Here is a 26,001-nt window from a genome sequence, read left to right as displayed (position 1 = left end):
GTTAACTTTCTAATGCAGAGTTTACGTTCTAATGCAGGGTTCACTTCGAAGTTCACTTTCTAATGCAGGGTTCACTTTCTAATACAGAAATCACTTTCTAATTCGAAGTTCACTTTCTAATGCAGGTTCACTTTTCAATGCAGGGTTCTCTTTCTAATACAGGGTTCACTTTCTAATGTTGAGTTGACTTTCTAATGCAGGGATCACTTTCTAATGCAGGGTTCACTTTGTAATGCAGAGTTCACTTTCTAATACAGGGTTCACTTTGTAATACAGAGGTCACTTTCTAATACAGGGTTCACTTTCTAATGTAGAGTTCACTTTTTAATGCAGGGTCCACTTTCTAATATAGAGATGACTTTTTAATGCAGGGTTCTCTTTCTAATATAGAGTTGACATTTTAATGCAGGGTTCACTTTCGAATGCAGGGATCACTTTCATATACATGGTTCTCTTTCAAATAGAGAGATCACTTTAATGCAGGGTTCACTTTCTAATTCGAAGTTCACTTTGTAATGCAGGTATCAAGTTCTAATACAGAGATCACTTTCTAATGCAGAGTTTACTTTTTAATGCAGAAATCACTTTCTAATTCGAAGTTCACTTTGTAATGCAGGGATCACTTTCTAATACAGAGATCACTTTCTAATGCAGGGTTCACTTTCTAATTCAAAGTTCACTTTCTAATGCAGGGTTCACTTTCTTATTTGAAGTTTACTTTGTAATACAGAGATCACTTTCTAATGCAGGGTTCACTTTCTAATTCGAAGTTCACTTTGTAATGCAGGGATTACTTTCTAATACAGGGTTCACTTTCTAATTCAAAGTTCACTTTCTTATTCGAAGTTTACTTTGTAATGCAGAGTTTACTTTTTAATGCAGAGGTCACTTTCTAATGCAGAAATCACTTTCTAATACAGAGTTCACTTTCTATTGCAGGTTTCACTTTCTAATTCGAAGTTCACTTTCTAATACAGAGTTCACTTTCTAATTCACAGTTCACTTTCCAATACAGAGTTCACTTTCTAATACAGAGTTCACTTTCAAATACAGAGTTCACTTTCTAATGCAGAGTTTACGTTCTAATGCAGAGCTCACTTTGAAGTTCACTTTCTAAGGGTGCGTTCAAATGGAGTAAATGAAGAGTAATTCACGCCAAAAAATTTACGGGCGGAAAAACTCATTTTATTTCAGCCATTTCCGTGCGAATTTTTTTTTACCATTGACTTCAATTGATTTCTGCTAGCGGATTCCGCTTGAAGAATGAACATGTTCTTTCTTCAAGCGGAACGGAATTCAGCGTCGGAATTCCGCTAGCAGAATTTCCGCAGTGTGAACAGGAGAGCGGAAATAACATTGAAGTCAATGGACAGAGGAGATGTGCATTAATTTAGAGCGGAGAATTCAAGAGGAATTACTCGAGTAAATTGCTCTTGAATTACTCCGTGTGAACGCAGCCTTATGCAGGGTTCACTTTCTAATTTGAAGTTCACGTTCTAATGCAGGGTTCACTTCGAAGTTCGCTTTCTAATGCAGGGTTCACTTTCTAATTCGAAGTTCTCTTTCTAATGCAGGGTTCACTTTCTAATACAGAGTTCACTTTCTAATACAGAGATCACTTTCTAATACAGAGTTCACTTTCTAATGAAGGGTTCACTTTCTAATACAGGGTTCACTTTCTAATTCGAAGTTCTCTTTCTAATGGAGGGTTCACTTTCTAATGCAGGGTTCACTTTCTAATACAGAGTTCACTTTCTAATACAGGGTTCACTTTCTAATACAGGGTTCACTTTCTAATGCAGGGTTCTCTTTCTAATACAGGGTTCACTTTCTAATTTGAAGTTCTCTTTCTAATGCAGGGTTCACTTTCTAATACAGGGTTCACTTTCTAATACAGGGTTCACTTTCTAATACAGGGTTCATTTTCTAATGCAGGGTTCACTTTCTAATTCAAAGTTCAATTTCTAATGCAGGGATCACTTTCTAATGCATGGATCACTCTCTATTTTGAAGTTCACTTTCTAATACAGGGTTCTCTTTCTAATTGAACGATCACTTTCTAATTCAAAGTTCAATTTTTAATGCAGAGATCACTTTCTAATTCGAAGTTCACTTTCTAATGCAGAGTTCATTTTCTTATACAGGGTTCTCTTTCAAATAGAGAGATCACTTTATAATTCGAAGTTCACTTTCTAATACAGAGATCACTTTCTAATGCAGGGTTCACTTTCCAATGCAACGATCACTTTCTAATTCACAGTTCACTTTCTAATACAGAGATCACTTCCTAACGCAGGGTTCACTTTCTAATACAGAGTTCACCTTCTAATGCAGAGTTTGCGTTCAAATACAGAGATCGCTTCCTAACGCAGGGTTCACTTTCTAATATAGAGTTCACCGTCTAGTGGCCCATGCAGGTGCCTTCAGACTCTTCAGGAGAAAATCAGCAGAGCGGAGATGACTGCCACCCAGCGAGGGCGAAGATGGTGGATGAACATGTATATAGCTGAGGTCAGATATGGCAGCCTGGAGGATATAGCTGAAGTCACTTGCGTGTAGCACAGGGGTACCCCATAGGAGGCAAATGAATCCTCCGGATGTTATTGGGGCCTCCTCCAGACTCCTTCAGGTGGTAAGTGAATCTTTTCCTACAATGAATGATGTTAACCCCTTCTCTCCCCAGGACGTATGGGTGCATCCTGGGAAGAGGGGAGCAGCTACCTGGGAAGAGCGGATTCCAGCCGGGGGGCCACGTAGTACGGAGCGGAATGACAATCCCGCTCTGTACTACGTGGCCCCCCGGCTGGAATCAATAGTTAGGTGCCGCAGCGACTAGCCTGCCGCTGCGAGGCTATTAACCCTTTAGATCCTGTGATCAAAGCTGATGGTTGCTATGGGTGGTCGGGACCACCGCAGGGAAATCACGGGGTCCCGATCACCTTAACTGATGGCTGGAGGGTCCCTACCTTCCTCTGTGCCATCTGATCTACTTTATGTTGCTCTAGCCCAACAGACCGCAGATAACACAGATCAATGCTGTATAAGGTTATGTTCACACTGGGTAATTAGCATGGAATTTTGCGTGCTGAATTGTGTGTCGGAATTCCGTGGTGTGAACCCCTAACATTAGTGTGAATGGGTCTTCTGCGGACAATTCTGCAATTGATCCACACAAGCGTAGTGTGAACATATCCTAATAGGTCAGCATTAATCAGTGTTAAAAGATGTTATAGTCCCATGTTCCATGTTATAGTCCCCCATGGGGACTAAAAAAAAACAATGTAAAAATAAAAATAAAATGCATAAATAAAAAAAAGTTATAAATGTGTATAAACCCTCCCCCCTAAAAAAAAGTTTGAATCACCCCCCCTTTTCCCATTTTATAAATAAAATTATGTTACATAAATAAAAAATAAACATATGTGGTATCGCCGCGTGCGTAAATTTTTTGAATTATAAAAAAATTATGTTAACTAACGCACGGTATATGGCGTAAACGTAAAAAAAAAATACTAAAGTCCAGAATTGCGCATTTTTGGTCACTTCATATGGAAGCAAAAAATCCACTAAAAAGTGATCAAAAAGTCCATTGAAAACTAAAATTAATACAGATAAAAATGACAGATGACGGCACAAAAAAAATGAGCCATCATATAACCCTGTAGGCGGAAAAATAAAAGAGTTATAGGGGTTATAAGGGGATAATTTTAAGCATACTAATTTTCTTATAAAAAGTTAAATTTTTTAAACTAGCTAAATAAAACAAAACCCTGTATAAATTGGGTATCGTTGTAATTGTGTGGACCTACAGAATAAAGATAACTTGTCATTTTCTTCCCAATTTTGCCCCACATATAGTTTTTTTGGGGGGCTTCACAAAGTACAATAAGTCCCGTGCAAACAACAAGCCCTATAGATGAAAAATTGATGAAAAATGTTAAGAGTTATGGATTTTAATAGACAAGGAGGAAAAAATGAAACCACAAAAAACGAAAAATTGCTGCATCATTAAGGGGTAAAAGAAGGTCTCCTCCTTACCCCCTTTGAGGCAAATGAATCCTCCTGATGGAAATGGCGCCTCATTTACCTCTAAATGTTAAAGGGGTTATCTGGAGAGCTAAAATGGCATTACCCTTCACCGGTCCCTGGCGCTCACTTCAGGTTTGGTCTTCTATCATCTCGATACCTTCTCATCTGGAATAAAGGGGGTGGGCTGAGATGGTGGGGAAGGTACTATGTTATGATCACCTAATGCGGGCGAAACCAAGCCTGGTGGTTATGTACACACAATGTTGCATCAACATCAGCAACACTGTGCGCACATTAGCCGCCACTGGTTTGCCTGCATATGGCGACCGTAGCATAGTACCTGCCCCACCATCTCAGCCTGTCCCCTTCATACCAGAAGGTATCCGGATGTGAAGAAACCAAACCAGTAGTGACCCACAGGGGAGTGGGTTGAGTTAATACCTTTTCAGTTCTGCAGGTAATCCCTTTAAGGGCACCTCCTCCAGACTCCTCTAGATGTTAAGAGAGTCTTGTCCTCCAATTACTGATGTTAAACGGGGTCTCCTCCTACCCCATATGAGGTAAATGAAACCTCCTGATGGAAATGGCACCTCATTTACCTCTAGACGTTATTGGTGCCACCTCCAGACTCATCTAGGTGTTAAGAGAGTCTTTTCCTCCAATTACTGATGTTAAAGGGGGTCTCCTCCTTACCCCATATGAGGCAAATTAATCCTCCTGATGGAAACGGCGCCTCATTTGCCTCTAAATGTTAAAGGAATTATCTGGAGAGATAAAATGGCATTACCCTTCTCTGCTCCCTGGCACTCACTTCAGGTTTGGTCTTCTATCATCCCGATACCTTCTCACCTTAAAAATAAAGAGGGTGGTCTGAGATGGTGGGGTAGGTACTATGTTGTGATCACCTAAGGTGGGCGAAACCAGTCCTCCATGGTGGTTATGTACATACAATGTTGCAACAACATCAGCAACACTGTGCGCACGTTAGCCGCCACTGGTTTGCCAGCATGTGGCGATCATAGCATAGTACCTGCCCCACCATCTCAGCCTTTCCCCATCATACCAGAAGGTATCAGGATGTCAAGAAACCAAACCAGTAGTGAGCCACAGGGGCGTGGGTTGAGTTAATACCTTTTCAGTTCTGCAGGTAACCCCTTTAAGGGCGCCTCCTCCAGACTCCTCTAGATGTTAAGAGAGTCTTGTCCTCCAATTACTGATGTTAAACGGGGTCTCCTCCTACCCCAAATGAGGTAAATGAAACCTCCTGATGGAAATGGCACCTCATTTACCTCTAGACGTTATTGGCGCCACCTCCAGACTCATCTAGGTGTTAAGAGAGTCTTTTCCTCCATTTAATGATGTTAAAGGGGGTCTCCTCCTTACCCCATATGAGGCAAATTAATCCTCCTGATGGAAATGGCGCCTCATTTGCCTCTAAATGTTAAAGGAATTATCTGGAGAGCTAAAATGGCATTACCCTTCACCGGTCCCTGGCGCTCACTTCAGTTTTGGTCTTCTATCATCCCGATACCTTCTCATCTGGAATAAAGGGGGCAGGCTGAGATGGTGGGGAAGGAACTATGTTACGATCACCTAATGCGGGCAGAACCAGGCCTCCATGGTGGTTATGTACACACAATGTTGCAACAACATCAGCAACACTGTGTGCACGTTAGCCGCCTCTGGTTTCGCCTGCATGTGGCAATCGTGACATAGTACCTGCCCCACCATCTCAGCCTGTCCCCTTCATACCGGAAGGTATCAGGATGTGAAGAAACCAAACCAGTAGTGAGCCACAGGGGAGTGGGTTGAGTTAATACCTTTTCAGTTCTGCAGGTAACCCCTTTAAGGGCACCTCCTCCAGACTCCTCTAGATGTTAAGAGAGTCTTGTCCTCCAATTACTGATGTTAAACGGGGTCACCTCCTACCCCAAATGAGGTAAATGAAACCTCCTGATGGAAATGGCACCTCATTTACCTCTAGACGTTATTGGTGCCACCTCCAGACTCATCTAGGTGTTAAGAGAGTCTTTTCCTCCAATTACTGATGTTAAAGGGGGTCTCCTCCTTACCCCATATGAGGCAAATTAATCCTCCTGATGGAAATGGCGCCTCATTTGCCTCTAAATGTTAAAGGAATTATCTGGAGAGCTAAAATGGCATTACCCTTCACCGGTCCCTGGCGCTCACTTCAGTTTTGGTCTTCTAACATCCCGATACCTTCTCATCTGGAATAAAGGGGGCAGGCTGAGATGGTGGGGAAGGAACTATGTTACGATCACCTAATGCGGGCAGAACCAGGCCTCCATGGTGGTTATGTACACACAATGTTGCAACAACATCAGCAACACTGTGTGCACGTTAGCCGCCTCTGGTTTCGCCTGCATGTGGCAATCGTGACATAGTACCTGCCCCACCATCTCAGCCTGTCCCCTTCATACCAGAAGGTATCAGGATGTGAAGAAACCAAACCAGTAGTGAGCCACAGGGGAGTGGGTTGAGTTTATACCTTTTCAGTTCTGCAGGTAACCCCTTTAAGGGCACCTCCTCCAGACTCCTCTAGATGTTAAGAGAGTCTTACCCTTCCAATTACTGATGTTAAACGGGGTCACCTCCTACCCCAAATGAGGTAAATGAAACCTCCTGATGGAAATGGCACCTCATTTACCTCTAGATGTTATTGGTGCCACCTCCAGACTCATCTAGGTGTTAAGAGAGTCTTTTCCTCCAATTACTGATGTTAAAGGGGGTCTCCTCCTTACCCCATATGAGGCAAATTAATCCTCCTGATGGAAATGGCGCCTCATTTGCCTCTAAATGTTAAAGGAATTATCTGGAGAGCTAAAATGGCATTACCCATCACCGGTCCCTGGCGCTCACTTCAGTTTTGGTCTTCTAACATCCCGATACCTTCTCATCTGGAATAAAGGGGGCAGGCTGAGATGGTGGGGAAGGAACTATGTTACGATCACCTAATGCGGGCAGAACCAGGCCTCCATGGTGGTTATGTACACACAATGTTGCAACAACATCAGCAACACTGTGTGCACGTTAGCCGCCTCTGGTTTCGCCTGCATGTGGCGATCGTGACATAGTACCTGCCCCACCATCTCAGCCTGTCCCCTTCATACCAGAAGGTATCAGGATGTGAAGAAACCAAACCAGTAGTGAGCCACAGGGGAGTGGGTTGAGTTAATACCTTTTCAGTTCTGCAGGTAACCCCTTTAAGGGCACCTCCTCCAGACTCCTCTAGATGTTAAGAGAGTCTTGTCCTCCAATTACTGATGTTAAACGGGGTCTCCTCCTACCCCAAATGAGGTAAATGAAACCTCCTGATGGAAATGGCACCTCATTTACCTCTAGACGTTATTGGTGCCACCTCCAGACTCATCTAGGTGTTAAGAGAGTCTTTTCCTCCAATTACTGATGTTAAAGGGGGTCTCCTCCTTACCCCATATGAGGCAAATTAATCCTCCTGATGGAAATGGCGCCTCATTTGCCTCTAAATGTTAAAGGAATTATCTGGAGAGCTAAAATGGCATTACCCTTCTCTGCTCCCTGGCACTCACTTCAGGTTTGGTCTTCTATCATCCCGATACCTTCTCACCTTAAAAATAAAGAGGGTGGGCTGAGATGGTGGGGTAGGTACTATGTTGTGATCACCTGATGCGGGCGAAACCAGGCCTCCATGGTGGTTATGTACATACAATGTTGCAACAACATCAGCAACATTGTGCGCACATTAGCCGCCACTGGTTTGCCTGCATGTGGTGATCATAGCATAGTACCTGCCCCACCATCTCAGCCTGTCCCCATCATACCAGAAGGTATCAGGATGTGAAGAAACCAAACCAGTAGTGAGCCACAGGGGAGTGGGTTGAGTTAATACCTTTTCAGTTCTGCAGGTAACCCCTTTAAGGGCGCTTCCTCCACACTCATCTAGGTGTTAAGAGAGTCTTTTCCTCCAATTACTGATGGTAAAGGGGGTCTCCTCCTTACCCCATATGAGGCAAATGAATCCTCCTGATGGAATGGCACCTCATTTGCCTCTAGATGTTATTGGCACCACCTCCAGACTCATCTAAGTGTTAAGAGAGTCTTTTCCTCCAATTACTGATGATAAAGGGGGTCTCCTCCTTACCTCATCAGGGCAAATGAATCCTCCTGATTGAAATGGCGCCTCATTTGCCTCTAAATGTTAAAGGGGTTATCTGGAGAGCTATAATGGCAATACCTTTCTCCACTCCCTGGTGCTCACTTCAGGTTTGGTCTTGTCTCACCCTGATACCTTTTCACCTGGAATAAAGGGGCGGGCTGAGATGGTGGGGAAGGAAGTATGTTACGATCACCTAATGCAGGCAAAACCAGGCCTCCATGGTGGTTATGTACATACAATGTTGCAGCAATATCAGCAACACTGTGTGCACATTGGCCACCACTGGTTTAGCCTGCATGTGGCGATCGTAACATAGTACCTGTCCCACCATCTGAGCCTATCCCCTTCATACCAGAAGGAAACCAAACCAGTAGTGAGCCACTGGGGAGCGGGTTAAGGTAATACCTTCTCAGTTCTGCGGGTAACCCCCTTTAAGGGCGCCTCCTCCAGACTCCTCTAGATGTTAAGAGAGTCTTGTCCTCCAATAACTGATGTTAAAGGGGGTCTCCTCCTACCCCATATGAGGTAAATGTTTCCTCCAGTTGGTAAAGGCACCACATTTACCTCTAGATGTTATTGGCGCCACCTCCAGACTCATCTAGGTGTTAAGAGAGTCATTTCCTCCAATTACTGATGTTAAAGGGGTCTCCTCCTACCCCATATGAGGTAAATGTTTCCTCCAGTTGGTAAAGGCGCCACATTTACCTCTAGATGTTATTGGCGCCACCTCCTTCTCCAGACGACCCCAGATGGTAAAGGAGTCTTCTCCTCCTCCTGCTGAAGGCCTTACCTTTACTCTTCCTCGGTGCCGCGGCAGCAGCAGAACAGCGCCCTCAGCCTGCAAGAACAAGAAAAACCATCCTGACTTTCCTGAGATCAGAGGCTGGTGTTATCATGTAAATGTATTATCACTGGTACTTACCTGGACAGGATGGTCCTCCTCCTGCTGCTGCTTCTGCTGAGGAGAATTGACCAAGAAATGGCCAGAAATAAATGAAGAGGTTAGTAAATCGGAATCATTGAACACAATATATAGAAAAGGATACATGGGTCTTATAACTGTGATCTACCATAAGACCCTCCATGTATTCCTATAGTTCTAGGCTTCAATATCTCACCTGATGGTAACTGCGGCCTGGTCTTTCTCCTCGTCCTCTTTATCCTCGTCTCCTTCCTCCTCGTCCTCTTTCTCCTCCTCGTTGTCTACCTTCTGAATTTCTGCTATGTAAAAAAAAAAAATAAAAAAAAAAGGAAAAAAATATATTTAATATCATTTATATAAAACAGGAATTAAAGTAAATGCCTCTCTTACACATTGTAACGCATGCACAGTGATCCTATGGGTGAGACCATCACATTTATGGGGATGTTATTAACGCCTTCCCGACTCATGACGTACATTTACATCATGGAGTCAGGAAGTTGAGTCCACGCCATACCAGGCAGGTGTTGACATTTGCGGTTAATGACTGATATTGGAGATCACGCCAATGTCTGTCATATAACGGTTTAGATGTCGAGATCAGTAGCGACTGCAGAATCTAAACAGTTTTCAGATGTGTCGCTGGGGGTGCAGTGGCCCCATTGGTGGAGATGATGGGTTACCATGGCAGCCTAAGGCCTTAGCTAGACCCCTGTGTCTTCTGTGGTCAGCGCTTGCCTATGGCAGACTGTAGGAATATAGGGGGAGATTTATCAAAACCTAAGATAAGGAAAAATTGCCCAGTTGCCCATAGCAACCAATCCGATTGTTTCTTTAATTTTGCAGAGGCCTTGTTAAAAATAAAAGAAGCGATCTGACTGGTTGCTATAGGCAACAGGGCAACTTTTCCTCTGGACAGGTTTTGATAAATCTCCCCCATAGTGCTGATCTCATAGATCAATGTAATACAATAGCATTACATTGATCGATATAAGCAATCAACCCTTGCCAATCAGCTAAGCAACCGTAGAGGGGGCTATAAAAAGTATTTACAATGTAAAATCATTAAATCTCCCCTATAAATGTAAAAATAAATACGTAAACATGTTTCGTATCAGAATTGTCTAATGTAATAAATTAGTACTGCCATGGTCACACATGGTCAAAAATACAAAAAAAATACAAATTACAAAATTGCTGAAAAAAAATTTAATGAAAAGTTATGAAAAAGTCAATATTACACAAAAGTGGTCAGGGTAAAAAATAAATAAAAAAAAAAAAAAAAAAAAGCCCTACCACAACTGTATAGGAGGAAAAAGAAGAAAGTTCTAGGAGATGGAACATGGCGATACATGGATTATTATGATTTCATTTTTTAAGTTTTTTTCTTTTTCTTTTTAATCCTAAAAACAAACACAAATTATCCAAATGTGATATAATTGGAGTCGAACTGGCCCGTAAAATAAAGTTATCATACCAATGTTACAGTATGGTGAACCGTAAAAAATATATTTACCACAAAATTGTGCAATTCCATTTGTATTTATTTTATTTTTGCCCTAGAAATATTTGTCCTGCGCATAATAAGCCCTAATAGAACTGTCAGCGGGGAAACCAAAAAAGTTAGGGGTCTTAGAAGGGGAGGAGAAAGAACACATAAACCTAAATTCTAAATGTGGGTAAATTTACGGGGTCAGAAATGGGGTAAAAAGAAGCAGAACTCACCCTCACGACTCACGGCGGTCTCTGTGGGCTGTAATTGTAAACACAGGGAGTAAGAGGAGTATAGAGAAGTGTCCCCTGGAATATGATTTCGGCTGAAATCACTTACGGGGTCATCCGGGATCCTGATCCCGTCATCCAGTTTCATGAAGATCGGCTGAAATAGATGAGATTGAGTTTTTAGTATCTGTTTTATGTTACAGTCTAGATGTTACTCTACATAACTAGGAATATCTTATTATGAGAAGAAGAAGAGAATCTTACCCCGTCATCGTCGTCGTCATCGTCACAGTATATGTCCTGAGAAAGATAAAATCCATTATTATAAGGTTCCCTTCTATATAAAATCTGTTTTCAGGTTGTGTTCCCTATAGTTCTGTACCAGGGCTTACATACTATAGTGGCGGCCTACACAGCTGCTATGGGGCCACTGGTGTGTGTGTGTGTGGGGGGGGGGGGTCATTCTTGGTTCTTGGTCTTTTCCAATAGGGGGTATGAATTTGTATATGATATGTGGCCTCTATAGGTTTTGCAATGTTAACAAACAATAAAATGGATCATATACCCATGAAATGGGATGGAGGCCCCAGAACCCCCTGTCCCAGATGGTTAAAGGGGTACACTGCTGCTCAGAGTTTGGAAGAAACTGTTCCGAACGCTGGAGCTGGGAGCTTGTGACTTCATAGCCCCGCCCCCTCATGATATCATGCCCCCTCAATGCAAGTCTATGGGAGGGGGCGTGACGGCTGTCACGCCCCCTCTCATAGACTTGCATTGAGGGGGTAGGGGAAGGCATCATGACGGGGCGGGGCTATGACGTCACGAGCTCCTGGCGCCGGCTCCAGCGTTCGGATCCAAACGCTGAGCAGTGGAGTACCCCTTTAAGAGTATGGTGGTGCCAAGCAGAACCTAAAAAGGTTTTCTTTTCCAGTTTATTATGGGCCTCCTCACCTGCCATATACACCTGGGGCTGGGTATCACGTGTTCAGTGTGGAAGGAAATGATAGGATGATATAAAATGAAATCACTTACGTAGCGCTTGGTGATGGCGATTCCATAGGGTCTCATCTATTTAAGAAAAAAAAATGATGTAAAAACCAGAAAAGGGTTACTTTAACTTTGTGTCCTTCAAAAATTTACAGAAATTATGACAAAAAATCTGAACAGTAATGACATATTATAACCATTACCAATAAGAACCATCTACAGTGTTGAGGGGATAGAGATTTTATTTTTTATTTTCCTTTCTTAAAGGGGCACTCCGGCCCCAAGGCATCTTATCCCCTATCCAAAGCATAGGGGATGAGATGTCTGATCGTGGGGGGGGGGGGGGGGGGGGGTGTCCGCTGCTGAGACCCCCTCGCGATCTCCCTGCAGCACCCGCATTCACCTGAATCTCCAGTTTTGGAAACCTCCGGGACTGGGGACGTGACGTTACACCATGCCCCTTCCATTCATGTCTATGGGAGGGGGCGTGACCGCCGTCGTGCCCCCTCCCATAGACATGAATGGAGGGGGCTTGGCGTGACGTCACGTCCCCATTCCGAATGAAAGAATGAATACATGGTCATACAAATTCTCAAAATGTTTTTGTACAAGGTCATCATATACTTATGTATTATTTATATATAGATACAATATAAATAAATTCTGGTTTGGACACATATGGAGATATGGACACATTTTGAAGTCTCCACTATTTATAAGACGTAGTTTAACTTCAAATTGGTTCGTCCATTTTATTTTATTTTTTTAGATATTTGTAAATCCAAGTACATTTTAGGTATATTTTACTTTATATCATATTTATGTACCCGCATACTAAATACTAATAATCTCATATTGCTTTATTAATATATTATTATTATTAATTTGTTGATTTGTCATTTGTTAATTCTTTTTCTTTTTCTTTCTTTGTTTCTTATTTTCTAATCATATTGTTTTAAGATAACCACAAGTTTATAACATATATAGTGTTATAAACTTTAATAAAAACTAATTTAAATGGAATATTATAGTATACTGAGGAAACAAGGCTCTTACCCGGTAACACCACTCATTATATGTTATGTATATGGGTTCCTCGTCTGGGTCGTCTCCAGGCTCCTCTTCTGGGCGAACTCCAGGCTCCTCCTCTGCGTGGTCATCCGGCTCCTCGGTGTAGTCATCCGGCTCCACGATGTAGTAGTAATCCGGCTCCTCGGTGTAGTCATCCGCCTCCTCGATGTAGTCATCCGCCTCCACGATGTAGTAGTAATCCGGCTCCTCAGTGTATTCATCCGGCTCCTCGGTGTAGTCATCCGGCTCATCCTCTGGGTGGTCTCCAGGATCTTCTCCAGGCTTCTCCTCTGGGTGGTCTTCAGGATCTTCTCCAGGCTTCTCCTCTGGGTGGTCTCCAGGATCTTCTCCAGGCTTCTCCTCTGGGTGGTCTCCAGGGTCTTCTCCAAGCTTCTCCTCTCCATCGTCTTTGGGTTCCTCTCCCTTCAATCACATAAAAAGATAAACCCCCACAGTGAGTGAAGCTGTATACCAACGCACCTTGTGGGATGGAGCAGTACTGACAATGAAGTTACTTTGGGAATAATTTTGGTTATTGTCTGGTAGTATAACTTACATAGGTCGCTGCAGCCATCATCAAGATCTCCTCATCCGGCATAGGTGGAGCCCACAATACAACACATTATATATGGGTCTTGTCTTATATATAACACAGTGGAGGAGAATGCAGATTGTCATCTCTTTATTTTATTATCCAGGAAAACCAAGAAATGTTTTACAAACTCCATTTATCTCCACTAAGACACCAAGTTCCTTCCTTCCCATTCTTTATTACATGTGCCCCTCCATCTATCTTCAGTACCCATCCTACCAGACTGGGAACCATCTTGCCCCTCCCTGCCCTGTATCCGGTGCCGTCCCCTGTGCTGCACATAATAACCTACAGTGATAACTGTTCTGGATCAGCCATAAACACCTGAACTGAGGGGAATCTGACCCCCGGGGGGCCCCCAAGTCCCTTGAAGTGCATTGGGTACCTAACATCAAGGGCGTACCTGTACAGGTTAAAGATCCTAGTAAACTGTTGGAACACTAGAAATTCTATGAATTAAACTATTATTTCATAAAGAAGTTATTGTAACGTAACCGTTCAGTTACCAACCAACCCAACCCAACCCAACAGCTGCATCACTCTGTACAGGATCTACATACAATAAATCTCATCTCCTCCTCTGTATAACTGCTCTATGACCTATAAATGACCATCAGGCTCCAATAGACCCCAAGGTTACACCCCCCCCCACACACACACACACATTAATAGCCACATTACTGACCTGGTTGCTAAAAGACGCCAGTAAGGCCGATGCCATCATCCAGGAGACATCAATGCGCTCTTCTGGATCTTCTGAAGGGCGCTCCATCTCCTGGGTCCTCGGCGCTGGCAGTCTCAGTCCGGGTGGTGCTCGTCCGGGTGCAGTCAATCCTGGTGGTGCTCGTCCGGGTGCAGTCAATCCTGGAGGTGCTCGTCCGGGTGCTCCCAGTCCTGGTGGTGCTCGCCCGGGTGCAGTCAATCCTGGTGGTGCTCGACCGGGTGCAGCAGTCAATCCTGGTGGTCCCTGAACACAGAAGCAGCACTTGAGTATCATGTATTTATAGGTAGAGATACAATATAAGTCCATATCCTGGTGTGTCACTTGTAGAGGGAAGTCTAGTAATGCACCTGAGATCTATGGATTTCTACATGAAATCACAACTAGAATATACAACCTGCTGACATATATGAATACTGGTGTATCTTACTGAGGAAAACAAGTGATCTGCACCAAAATGTCCACCTATAAATAAATATGGGGCTTCTAAAGAGTATTATGGACACAGTAGAGGCGAAACTCAAAAAATTAGAATATTGTGCAAAGTTCATTTTTTCAGTAATTCAACTTAAGAGGTGAAACTAATATATGAGAAACTCATTACATGCAAAGCAAGATAGATCAAGCCGTGATTTGTCATAATTGTAATGATGATTGTTTCAGCTCATGAAAACCACAAATCCCCAATATATGATATGATTTGGGGGGCCCTGTCATCTGCTGGTGTTGGTCACTGGGCTTCATTAAATGGGCACTGTCATCAACTTTTTTTTTTTGATATGTTGTAGTTCATATGTACTACAACATATCTCTAATATATTTTCATAATTTTTTTTATTTTTTATTAAAATGTTTAAATTAATGTTTGAAAACCGGCCACTAGGGGTCTCCCTCCTAGTGGCCGACTGCAGGCTGGCGTGACGTCACGCCTTAATTCGGACTGATGCCGGCCGGGCATCGGTCCTAATTCATTCAGCCTGCGCTCGCTCCCTGCCTGTCAATCAGACAGGCAGGGAGCGAGCGCATTGGCTCCCTGGCCTTAGACGTCGGCCACTCCTCCCGCACCCCGCCGCTGATACTGCCCCTGCACGCCGCTGATGCTGCTCAACACGGGGATTGCAGGGAGAGCGGGGCTTGGGGTTTCAACACGGGGGTTGCGGGGATCGGGGTCTCAACATGGGGGTTGTGGGGATCGGGGTTTCAACACAGGGGTTGCGGGGATCGGGGTTTCCATACGGGGCTGCGGGGATCGGGGTTTCAACACGGGGGTTGCGGGGATCGGGCTGTCAACACGGGGGGGGGTGGCTTAGCATTGGAGGGAATGGGGGAGCGCCGCCCTGCACCCATGGCCCTAACTTATTGTTTTCAACACAGGGTGCCTCCAGCTGTTTCCCCACTACAACTCCCATCATGCCCGGACAGCCAATAAATGCCAGGGCAAGCTGGGAGTTGTAGTGGTGAAACAGCTGGAGGCACCCTGTATAGTGAACTAAGGGCGGAAGTGCCGGCCCCAGCAGGCATCAGTGACGTCTGCCTGCTGGGAAAGTCTGCCTGGTAGTGCTTACACTACCAGGCAGACAAAAAGACCTTTTTTAATATAGTAAAAAAAATATTAAAAGCAGGGAGGGGGTTAGGGAGAGATGGGAAATAGGCAGGGACAGAAAAAAATATATAGGATGGTGGGAGCTACACTTTAAAGGGCTAGTCCAGTGGTGAAAAACTTATCCCCTATCCTAAGGATAGGGGATAAGTTTGAGATCGCGGGGGGTCCGACCGCTGGGGCCCCCTGCGATCTCTCTGTACGGGGGCCAGGCTCTCCGGCCAGATAGCGGGTGTCGACCTCCGCACGAAGCGGCGGCCGACACGCCCCCTCAATACATCTCTATGGCAGAGCCGGAGATTGCCGAAGGCAGCGCTTTAGCTCTGCCATAGAGTTGTATTGAGGGGGTGTGTCGGCCGCCGCTTCGTGCAGAGGTCGACACGCCCCCTTCCCGTGGGCTGTCGGGGCAGGAGATCGCAGAGGGCCCCAGCGGTCGGACCCCCCACGATCTCAAACTTATCCCCTATCCTTAGGATAAGGGATAAGTTGTTCACCACTGGGCTCACCACTGGACTACTCCTTTAAGTCCAGGGTCAACGCATCCGTCTACCAGGAGATTTTGGAGCACTTCATGCTTCCTTCCGCAGACAAGTTGCATTACTGACATAAATGAACTTTTGCATGATATTCTAATATTTCGAGTTTTACCGGTATGTGAGTTTATATTATTGTAACATCTCGGGGCCTAAACGTAGTTCTACATACTGAAATGAAGAGCCCGTCTGGGGAATAGGGAGTAGACAGAGCTGCGTGGGATGGATGATGTCACAACGGGAGCCCTGGGTGCAAGTAGGTAAGTATTTATTTATTTTGAGTGTGTGTGTGTGTGAGGGGGGGGGGGGGGGGGGGGGTTGGATTATGCCGAATTTAGCAATTTATATAATGTTTGTTTCCGGTTTTTAATTTTTTTTTTTTATATCTTCCACTTTTCCTTCTAAGAGTAATTACCGGCAGAGGTCATGCAGCGGGCATCTACCGGTTATGATGCAGACTCAAACTGCAGGCCTGCACCATATTCCCTGCACCATATTTCACTCACCCGACCTATCATGTACCCATACATCATGGGTCGGAAATGGGTTAAATGGTCACTCTCATTAAAACTAATTTTTGCTATTCCACTCCTTATGGTAAATAAAAAATATTTCTAATATACTTTTTTTTTTTTTAAATGAAGTTTTCTATGTTTTATTTGTGCTTAAAAACGCTCAAGAGCACATTTTCCCACATCTCATACACAGACTTTGGACCGAAGCCCAAACACAGGAAGTGCAGCCTGGAGTGCTGAGGGGGTGTGTCCAACCAACAGCATATGGCAGTGAAGTGTGAGAGGAGCTATGATTGGATGAGGGTGGACACACCCCCTTCAGCACTCCAGGCTGCACTTCCTGTGTTTGGACTTCGGTCCAAAGTCTGTGTATGAGATGGGGGAAAATGTGCTCTTGAGCTTTTTTAAGCAAAAATAAATAATAGAAAACTTCATTTTTTTTAAACAAAGTATATTAGAAATATTTTTTTATTTACCATAAGAAGTGCAATAGCTAAAATTAGTTTTAATGAGAGTTACCCTTTAAACTATCACACCGCTCCAGCTCTATTATAGACTGCCATGGACAGGATGTAATAGAATTTTTATCATGGCAGCCACAGAGGCATTTAGAAGGCTTATGGCTGCCATAGCAACCAATCAGCACCCTTTGATTATGTTCTGGGGGGGGATCCCAGAAATGATGGGCATAGGACTTCAAATCATTTATATGCCATCAACATGCCAGCATCTAAATGGTTAAAAGACCAACATGGAGTTTGTTTCAATGTCAGTCTCAGTTCATGGCCATCATCTGCTGTAGTGAGTATGGAGAGGGCTCATATACCCTTAACAACTCCATGATAAGGTAAACCACTATTTAAATGTGAGGGAGACTCTCTTTGCAGACCTTCTTTTAGACATTAATTTGCCTTAAAAGTAAAACAAATAAAGCCAAACACACAGACAAACAAGCTCTTTAGAAGCCGGGTGGACATGATCTGAAAGCAGCGGTAGAAAATGATCTGGGTGCAGATCTGTGCGAAATTTATCATGGTCACTGCGACAATATCATAAATTTGAAGCAGCACCGCCCAAAAAAACGCATCTAGACAAACCACAAAAATGATCTAGGCAAGACCATTATTGATAAATAACCCCCCAAGTTCCTTCCTTCCCGATCTTTATTACATACGCCCCTTCCTCCATCTATCTTCAGTACTCATCCTACCAGACTGGGAACCATCTTGCCCCTTCCTGCCCTGTATCCGGTGCCGTCCCCTGTGCTTCACATAATAACCTACAGTGACAACTGTTCTGGATCAGCCATAAACACCTGAACTGAGGGGAATCTTACCCCCAGGGGCCCCCCAGTCCCTTGAAGTGCATTGGGTACCTAACATCAAGGGCGTACCTGTACAGGTTAAAGATCCCATTAAACTATTGGAACACTAGAAATTCTATGAATTAAACAAGTATTTCATAAAGAAGTTATTGTAACGTAACCGTTCAGTTACCAACCAACCCAACCCAACCCAACAGCTGCATCACTCTGTACAGGATCTACATACAATAAATCTCATCTCCTCCTCTGTATAACTGCTCTATGACCTATAAATGACCATCAGGCTCCAATAGACCCCAAGGATACACCCCCCCCCCCACACACACACACACACATTAATAGCCACATTACTGACCTGGTTGCTAAAAGACGCCAGTAAGGCCGATGCCATCATCCAGGAGACATCAATGCGCACTTCTGGATCTTCTGAAGGGCGCTCCATCTCCTGGGTCCTCGGCGCTGGCAGTCTCAGTCCGGGTGGTCCAAGCCCTGGTGGTGGCAATCCTGGAGGTGCTCGTCCGGGTGCAGTCAATCCTGGTGGTGGCAAACCTGGAGGTGCTCGTCCCGATGCTCCCAGTCCTGGTGGTGCTCGACCGGGTGCAGTCAATCCTGGTGGTGCTTGACCGGGTGCAGCAGTCAATCCTGGTGGTCCCTGAACACAGAAGCATTTCTTGAGTATAATGTATATATAAGTAGAGATACAATATAAGTCCATATCCTGCTGTGTTAGAGGAAAGTCTAGTAATGCACCTGAGATCTATGGCTTTCTACACAGTAGAGGTGAAACTCAAAACATTTGAATATTGTGCAAAGTTCATTCATTTCAGTAATTCAACTTAAGAGGTGAAACTAATATATGAGAGACTCATTACATGCAAAGCAAGATAGATCAAGCCGTGATTTGTCATAATTGTGATGATTATGGTTACAGCTCATGAAAACCCCAAAGCCCCAATATATGATATGATTTGGGGGGCCCTGTCATCTGCTGGTGTCGATCGGCTTCATTAAGTCCAGGATCAGCGCATCCGTCTACCAGGAGATTTTGGAGCACTTCATGCTTCCTTCCGCAGACAAGTTGCATTACTGAAATAAATGAAGTTTTGCGCGATATTCTAATTTTTCGAGTTTCACCTGTGTGTGTGTGTATATTATCGCAACAAGTCCGGGCCTAAACGTAGTTCTAAATACTGACAAGAAGAGCCCGTCTGGGAAATAGGAAGTAGGCGGAGCTGCGGGGGATGGATGATGTCACAGCGGGAGCCCTGGGGGCAAGTAGATAAGTATTTTTTATTTAGGGGGGGGGGGGGGGTTGGTTTATGTCGAACTTAGCAATTTATATAATGTTTGTTTCCGGTTTTAATTTTTTTTTTATTTCTTCCACCTTACCTTCTAAGAGTCATTACCGGCTGAGGTCAACTGCTATTAGCAGTGGGTATCTACCGGTTATGACGCAGACTCGAACTCCAGGCCTGCGCCATATTCCCCTCACCCAACCTATCATGTACCCATACATCATGGGTCGGAAAAGGGTTAAACTATCACACCGCTCCAGCTCTATTATAGACTGCCATGGAAAGGATGTAATAGAATTTCTATCATGGCAGCCACAGAGGCATTTAGAAGGCTTATGGCTGCCATTACAACCAATTAGCACCCTTTGATTTTGTTCTGCGGGGGCAATTGGATCCCAGAAATGGTGAGGATGGGACTTGAAATCATTTAGATGCCATCAACATGCCAGCATCTAAATGGTTAAAAGAACAACATGGAGCTTGTTTCAATGTCAGTCTCAGTTCATGGCTGTCATCTGCTGTAGTGAGTATGGAGAGGGCTCATATACCCTTAACAACTCCATGATGTATATATATATATATACCAGCTGAGTACCCGGCGTTGCCCGGTTTTTCCTTCCTAATCCTTGTTGGGGAGGAAAATCAACAAAGGAGGAAGCTTTTGACTTCATATCCTGTCCTCATATATTGTTGTCATATCCCAACCCCATATCCCGTCCTCATATCTCAACCAAATATTCTGTCCTCATATCCCGACCTTATATCCTGTCCTCATATCTCAACCTCATATCCCAACCTTCTATCCCGACATCCTATCCCGTCCTCATATCCCGTCCTCATATCCCGTCCTCATATCCCAACCTCATATCCCGTCCTCATATCCCGACCTCATATCCCGACCTTATATCCCGTTCTCATATCTCAACCTCATATCCCAACCTCCTATCCCGACATCCTATCCCGTCCTCATATCCCGTTCTCATATCCCGTCCTCATATCCCGACCTCATATCCCGACCTCATATCCCGTCCTCATATCCCGACCTCTTAGCCCAACCCCATATCCTATCCCCATATACCGTCCCCATATCCCAACCTCATATCTCGTCCTCCTATCCCGTCCTCCTATCTCGTACTCCTATCCCGACCTCCTATACCGTCCTCATATCCCGTCCTCATATCCCGACCTCATATCCCGACCTCATATCCCGACCTCATATCCCGACCTCATATCCCGTCCTCATATCCCGACCTCATAGCCCAACCCCATATCCTATCCCCTTATACCGTCCCCTTATCCCAACCTCATATCCCGTCCTCCTATCCTGTCCTTATATCCCTTCCTCATATCCCGTCCTCCTATCTCAACCTCATATCCCGTCCTCATATCCCGACCTCCTATCCCAACCTCTTTTTAAGTGGACATATACATTTTTAGGCTAAAAAACGCCATAAAAAGACGCCTGAAAAACTGCCACTAATTGTTCCTTCTTTTTGCGTTTTTTCTGGCATTTTTATCTTTCTGTGGAAATTGCATTTTTTTGTTCATTTCCTCGCGGGCATTATTTTTTTTATGTTTTTTTTTTTTTAGGAATTTCATAGGGTACCATTAAAAAAAAAAAAGCAATGGTGCAGAAGGGATACAGAAAATTGTAGGGAATGACTTTTAGAATTTTTAAAACAAATTTTTTTTTCTATCAGGAAACTATCAGGAAGGGGCCTGAAAATGCAGCCGGCAATATTACAAATGGATAAGGGGTCCATGTGACTTAAAAATATATATATTTTTGGTCCTATTTATTTTATTAATAATAATATATTTTAGGCATTTTATTTATGTGATTAAAGGAGTACTCCATGATTGGAAAACTCTATGGGAGAGCCGGAGCGTTGCCTTCAGCAATCTCCGGATCTGCCATAGCGCTGAATTGAGGGGGCGTGTTGGCCGCCGCTTCGTGCGGTGGTCAACACGCGCTCTCTCGCCGGAGAGCCGGGGCCCCGTACGGGAGATCGCGGAGGGTCCCAACGATCTGACACCCTGCGATCTGAAACGTATCCCCTATCCTTAGGAAAGGGGGTTAAGTTTTCCAATCCTGGCCTACTCCTTTAACAATAAATTGTATATAATGTGTAAATCCTATAGCAACTATGGGGGAGATTCATCAAAATGTGTACAAAGAAAAAGTTGCTCAGTTGCCCATAGCAACCAATCAGATCGCTTCTTTCATTTTGCAGAGGCCTTGTTAAAAATGAAAGAAGCGATCTGATTGGTTGCTATGGGCAACTGGGCAACTTTTCCTCTGGACAGGTTTTTATAAATCTCCCCCTATATGTCCATCATTATAGCGGTACTCTATGGAAAGGTTTACTCCCATCAGGAGGTTCTGCAGATGTTTAAAACATATATATCCAATTTTATTTCAATCCATTAAAATGTCCACGTGGACTACGACCACAAATATGTCTTATTGCAGGGAGCTGAACATTTTCACTTTTTCTGTTTCTATTTTAGCGGTACTACGACTGTTCCATGTTGGGAGAATTATTATCTGTCTCTAAGAGACAGATCACACCAGGTCTCGCTCCAGAGAGAAAATGGAGGACAAAATATATAAATCCTGGAATCTGATTGGTTGCTATGGTGACTGCTCCCATGATCCTCCGCACAAGGTTTGATAAATCTCCCCCGGTAGCTCTGGCTGAGACAGTTTTTCCCCCCAGTTTGTGGTGTTTTTCCTTCCATTGACCTCTATAGATTATAATCATGTACCGTATATACTCGAGTATAAGCCGAGTTTTTCAGCACGATTTTTCGTGCTGAAAACACCCCCCTCGGCTTATACTCGGGTGAACTCTCCACCTGTCAATCCCTTCTCAGTGGTCTTCAACCTGCGGACCTCCAGATGTTGCAAAACTACAACTCCCAGCATGCCCGGACAGACCACTGCGGCCTTCGTCATCATCCTGACCCCCCTTTTAGTTTTCTACTCACCTCCCCTCGGTGGGAAGGAAGGGTGAGCTGGTCTCGGCCATCTCTGCTGCAGGGACCGTCCGGTGGGGATGGTTAGTCATTCCGGGCTGTCCATCTTCACCGGGGGGGGGGGGCCTGCCCCGGACTAGTGACGTTGCCTTGACGACGACGCACAGGGACGTTCATGCGCGTCCCTGTGCGTCGTCGTCAAGGCAACGTCACTAGTCCAGGGCAGTCCCGAAGCGTAGAGAAGAGCCCCCCCCCCCCCCCAGTGAAAATGGACAGCACGGAACGACCAACCATCCCCACCGGACGGTCCCTGCAGCATAGATGGCCCGGACCAGCTGACCCTTCCTTCCCACCGAGGGGAGGTGAGTAGAAAACTAAAGGGGGGGGGGGGGGTCTGGATGATGACGAAGGCCGCAGTGGTCTTCAGCCTGCGGACCTTCAGATGTTTCAAAACTACAACTCCCAGCAACTCCCAGTTGTAGTTTTGCAACATCTGGAGGTCCGCAGGTTGAAGACCACTGGATTGACAGGTGGTGATGATGAAGGGGGGGTGTGGGATGATGATAGGGGGATGATGACAGGCGGTGATGATGAAGGGGGGGGGGGCTGTGGGATGATGACAGGCGGTGATGATGAAGAGGGGGCTGTGGGATGATGACAGGGGGATGATGACAGGCGGTGATGATGAAGGGGGATGATGAAGGGGGGGATGATGACGGGGGTGTTAATGACGGGGGTCTGGATGATGACATGGGGGGATGATGTATTTCCCACCCTAGGCTTATAGTCGAGTCAATAACTTTTCCTGGGTTTTTGGGGTGAAATTAGGGGCCTCGGCTTATATTCGGGTCGGCTTATACTCGAGTATATACGGTATATGTAGGATTTTTTTTAATGTTTCATCATCCATTCTTTAATAGAAAAGAAACACACACATCACATCATCAAAGTATCACATGACTTGAAATGAAAAAATGCAGATTAAAGTAAAAAAAAACATATACTAATACACTATTTTAGGGTTTTTGTCCAGTTTTTTTAATTTCTTTTAGGCCAAATAAAACACATTACAAAGAGTATGTCTGAAGGAATCAGAAGACTGATGTATAAAACGCCAATGTTAATAAATCTGCCCTAATATGTGACCCCCCCCAACAAACTGCTCCAGAAACTGCAGGTGTGAAGTTACTGTTTAGTTCCTACAATAAAGCAGCTGATATTTACTATCACATATTTTACTTATTCTGTAGAAAATGTATATTAGCCCCAACACCAAAATAATGGACATTAACATTTTATTCATATTTTTTAGCATTATACATTAATGATCCTGATCGGCTTATACATTGGCGCAGGTAACTGCAGTGTAAGGGAGCTTTCACATGGGCAGATTTTGCTGTATATATTGCTGCAGGTTTTCTGCAGAAGATTTTGCTGCCCTTTGAAATCGATAGGTAGCGAAATCAGCTGCAAAAACACCCGCAGTGTATGAGCCCGGCCATAGAGGGCGCACTGACCACACAGCAGTTGTCATGCTCCAACTAAGCCCCGCCCCCAACATGGAGGATGGGAAAGTGACAGTTGGTAATGTTGCACTATGGGAGATAAGTGGCACAATGTATAAGGTACTTATGGACCTATCCATAGGGTCATCCCTATCATCACTGATCTCTATAGGGCGGTCACCATGGTAACATCATTTGATTAGGGTGGAGATATACAGTTGTACATTTTCTTGGGTGATACAATCCTCAATCTATACAGACCGCCCCCCCCCCCCTCATGTCTAAACTCTTATATTGGCCCCTATACAGTGTATATTGGGGATACCTGATCTATATTCCCTGCACTAAACATTGTACCCGACCCCTTCTGACCCCTAATTCTATTTTTCATGGTAAATTCGGACTCACGCTATTGGGGGAAACAGTAAGACGCTTCATCTCCTCAGGTGGTTGGTCCATGTCCCCGATCCCGGCTCTCCTCCTCCTCCTCCTCGCTTCTCCTCCTCCTGGCGCCTCCTCGATCCTCCGACTCCTCGCGCCTCCGCCTACTCCTCGCTCCTTCTCCTCTTACGAACAAAAATCGCTCAAATAGCACAAATAGTAGCTATTCTCGCACAAATCGCCTAAAAATAAGAGAAAACGGAAACATTACATTGAGAAAATGTATTTAAAATAGACAAAATAATGCAGAGCAGGAGCTGACATCCTATACTTACAAACTCCAACTACAACTCTCATCAGGATCCGGTCGGCGCTGGATTATATAAGCTGCAGTGATGATGTCATTGGACTCCATTTAAAGTGGTAGCGTCTATATAATTCAGCTGCATGGAAATAAGCCTCATATATACACTGAAAAGAGAGGAAATTCGGGTAAAAATACAATAAATTATTATAATTTTTTTGCCTGTTTTATTGTATAATAAATGATTGACGATCACATGACTTGTGTATTTATATCAGGGCTAATACAATGATATCTATGGTCTGGGCTGCAGTGATTTAATATGGTTTATACTGATATAGGATAATATTGCTCACACCAGAGGAATATATATAGCAATAAAGTTAGAGTCCCTCCTGTAAGAACAGTTTCTCCTGTAGAATATCATTACTATTTGTATTAATATAATTCATGGACAATAAATAAAATCTCCTCCATAGAAATGAAGGGAAATATGAGACAGATTAATGTTCCCTCCCCGGTTCTTGTCCCCTCTATTCTGCTGCTCGGCCTGTGTAAGGCGCTGTTCACATTTGGGGTTTAGTGCAGATGAAAATTGCCATTACTGCCCAGCACTATCTTCATATATGTATCATTCTACCTGTAGGGTAAAGGGGCCTAGTGCCATGAGAGACGCCTGATGTGCAGTAGGGCATAGAAGTGGATATGTGGTGGCGGAATTGGGATAAAGCCTTGTGGGGGTGTAGGGTAGTTAGGGTGTTGCTGTTCAGAATAGTAAAGGGCGCTGTTAACCCTTGTCACTCGTGACGCCAGGGTGCGGGTTAAATGCTGTATTCTTGATAGGCCTATTGCCACCCTTCCCAAGAGCAATAGGTGATGCAGAAATAAAGGATTGTCCACAACCACTGTTAACTGAAAACTTGCAGGAACTTTTACTGAAGAATTTCTGTACATGCAGCAATAGTAACAGTCCAGATAACAGAGTCTCTATAGATATAGCTGAGCAGCGATTGACAGTTGGTTGGGATCAGATAAGCCTAATTTAGCTTCTTAGGGATTGTATAGCAGAGATCCGCTGGATTTAGGGGTGCGTTTAGGTCCAGTGATCTTGCGGTGAGTAGCGGGGAATTGGTCTATCCGCTATGATAGAGGCCGAGGCCGCAAGGCTTTGGCCAAGTAAATCGTCTTGTAAGCTGCGGAGGTCCTACCTCTTCCAGAGTCAGCAACCCAAGAGAGGGATCAAGATGGCGCAGCTCCCTTATATGGGCAGGGGTTGGCCATTTTGGATTGGTCCGTAACGACTGTCACTCAACGTTACAGTGCATTGTGAGTGAACACGTCACAGGAACCTCCAAAGGTCCTGTA

At 44.3% G+C, this 26,001-nt stretch overlaps 2 protein-coding genes across 6 annotated transcripts in view; both read right to left on the bottom strand.

The window, feature by feature from the left end:
- LOC130277255 (calreticulin-like) overlaps positions 1–10,981 on the bottom strand; it is a 272,928-nt gene extending 261,947 nt beyond the window's left edge. Inside the window, exons 1-5 of one of the 5 annotated variants that reach the window (XM_056527748.1) lie at positions 10,939–10,981; positions 10,833–10,860; positions 9,304–9,406; positions 9,108–9,140; positions 8,976–9,023 (exon numbers count right to left, since the gene is read on the bottom strand). In XM_056527748.1, the coding sequence (XP_056383723.1) occupies positions 8,978–9,023; positions 9,108–9,140; positions 9,304–9,406; positions 10,833–10,860; positions 10,939–10,977 (249 nt within the window). In that variant the 5' untranslated portion in view covers positions 10,978–10,981 and the 3' untranslated portion in view covers positions 8,976–8,977. Of the gene's footprint in view, positions 1–7,825; positions 9,024–9,107; positions 9,144–9,303; positions 9,407–10,832; positions 10,861–10,938 lie in introns of those variants that run through there. The other 4 variants (XM_056527745.1, XM_056527746.1, XM_056527747.1 and 1 more) reach the window with 4 other exon arrangements.
- A 64-nt stretch (positions 10,982–11,045) lies between these two features.
- On the bottom strand, positions 11,046–24,885 carry LOC130277522 (basic proline-rich protein-like). The gene is made up of 6 exons (XM_056528198.1): positions 24,360–24,885; positions 18,528–18,824; positions 14,165–14,446; positions 12,873–13,310; positions 11,862–11,897; positions 11,046–11,129 (listed from the first exon to the last, which is right to left on the bottom strand). The coding sequence occupies exons 1-6, from the start codon at positions 24,408–24,410 to the stop codon at positions 11,046–11,048; spliced, it is 1,188 nt and encodes a 395-aa protein (XP_056384173.1). The 5' UTR covers positions 24,411–24,885.
- Between the last annotated feature and the right edge of the window lie 1,116 nt (positions 24,886–26,001).

This window comes from Hyla sarda, chromosome 6, assembly GCF_029499605.1.
Source record: "Hyla sarda isolate aHylSar1 chromosome 6, aHylSar1.hap1, whole genome shotgun sequence".
Taxonomy (NCBI): domain Eukaryota; kingdom Metazoa; phylum Chordata; class Amphibia; order Anura; family Hylidae; genus Hyla; species Hyla sarda.
This window is presented reverse-complemented; position numbering and strand designations above follow the sequence as displayed.

Coding starts and splice junctions, on each gene's coding strand:
- LOC130277522 (XM_056528198.1), bottom strand. CDS start 24,410: ATGGACCAACCACCTGAGGAGATGAAGCGTCTTACTGTTTCCCCCAAT. Junction 18,825..24,359: donor TTACTGTTTCCCCCAATAGC/GTGAGTCCGAAT, acceptor TTCTGTGTTCAG/GGACCACCAGGATTGACTGC. Junction 11,898..12,872: donor ATAATGAGTGGTGTTACCGG/GTAAGAGCCTTG, acceptor TTTCTTAAATAG/ATGAGACCCTATGGAATCGC.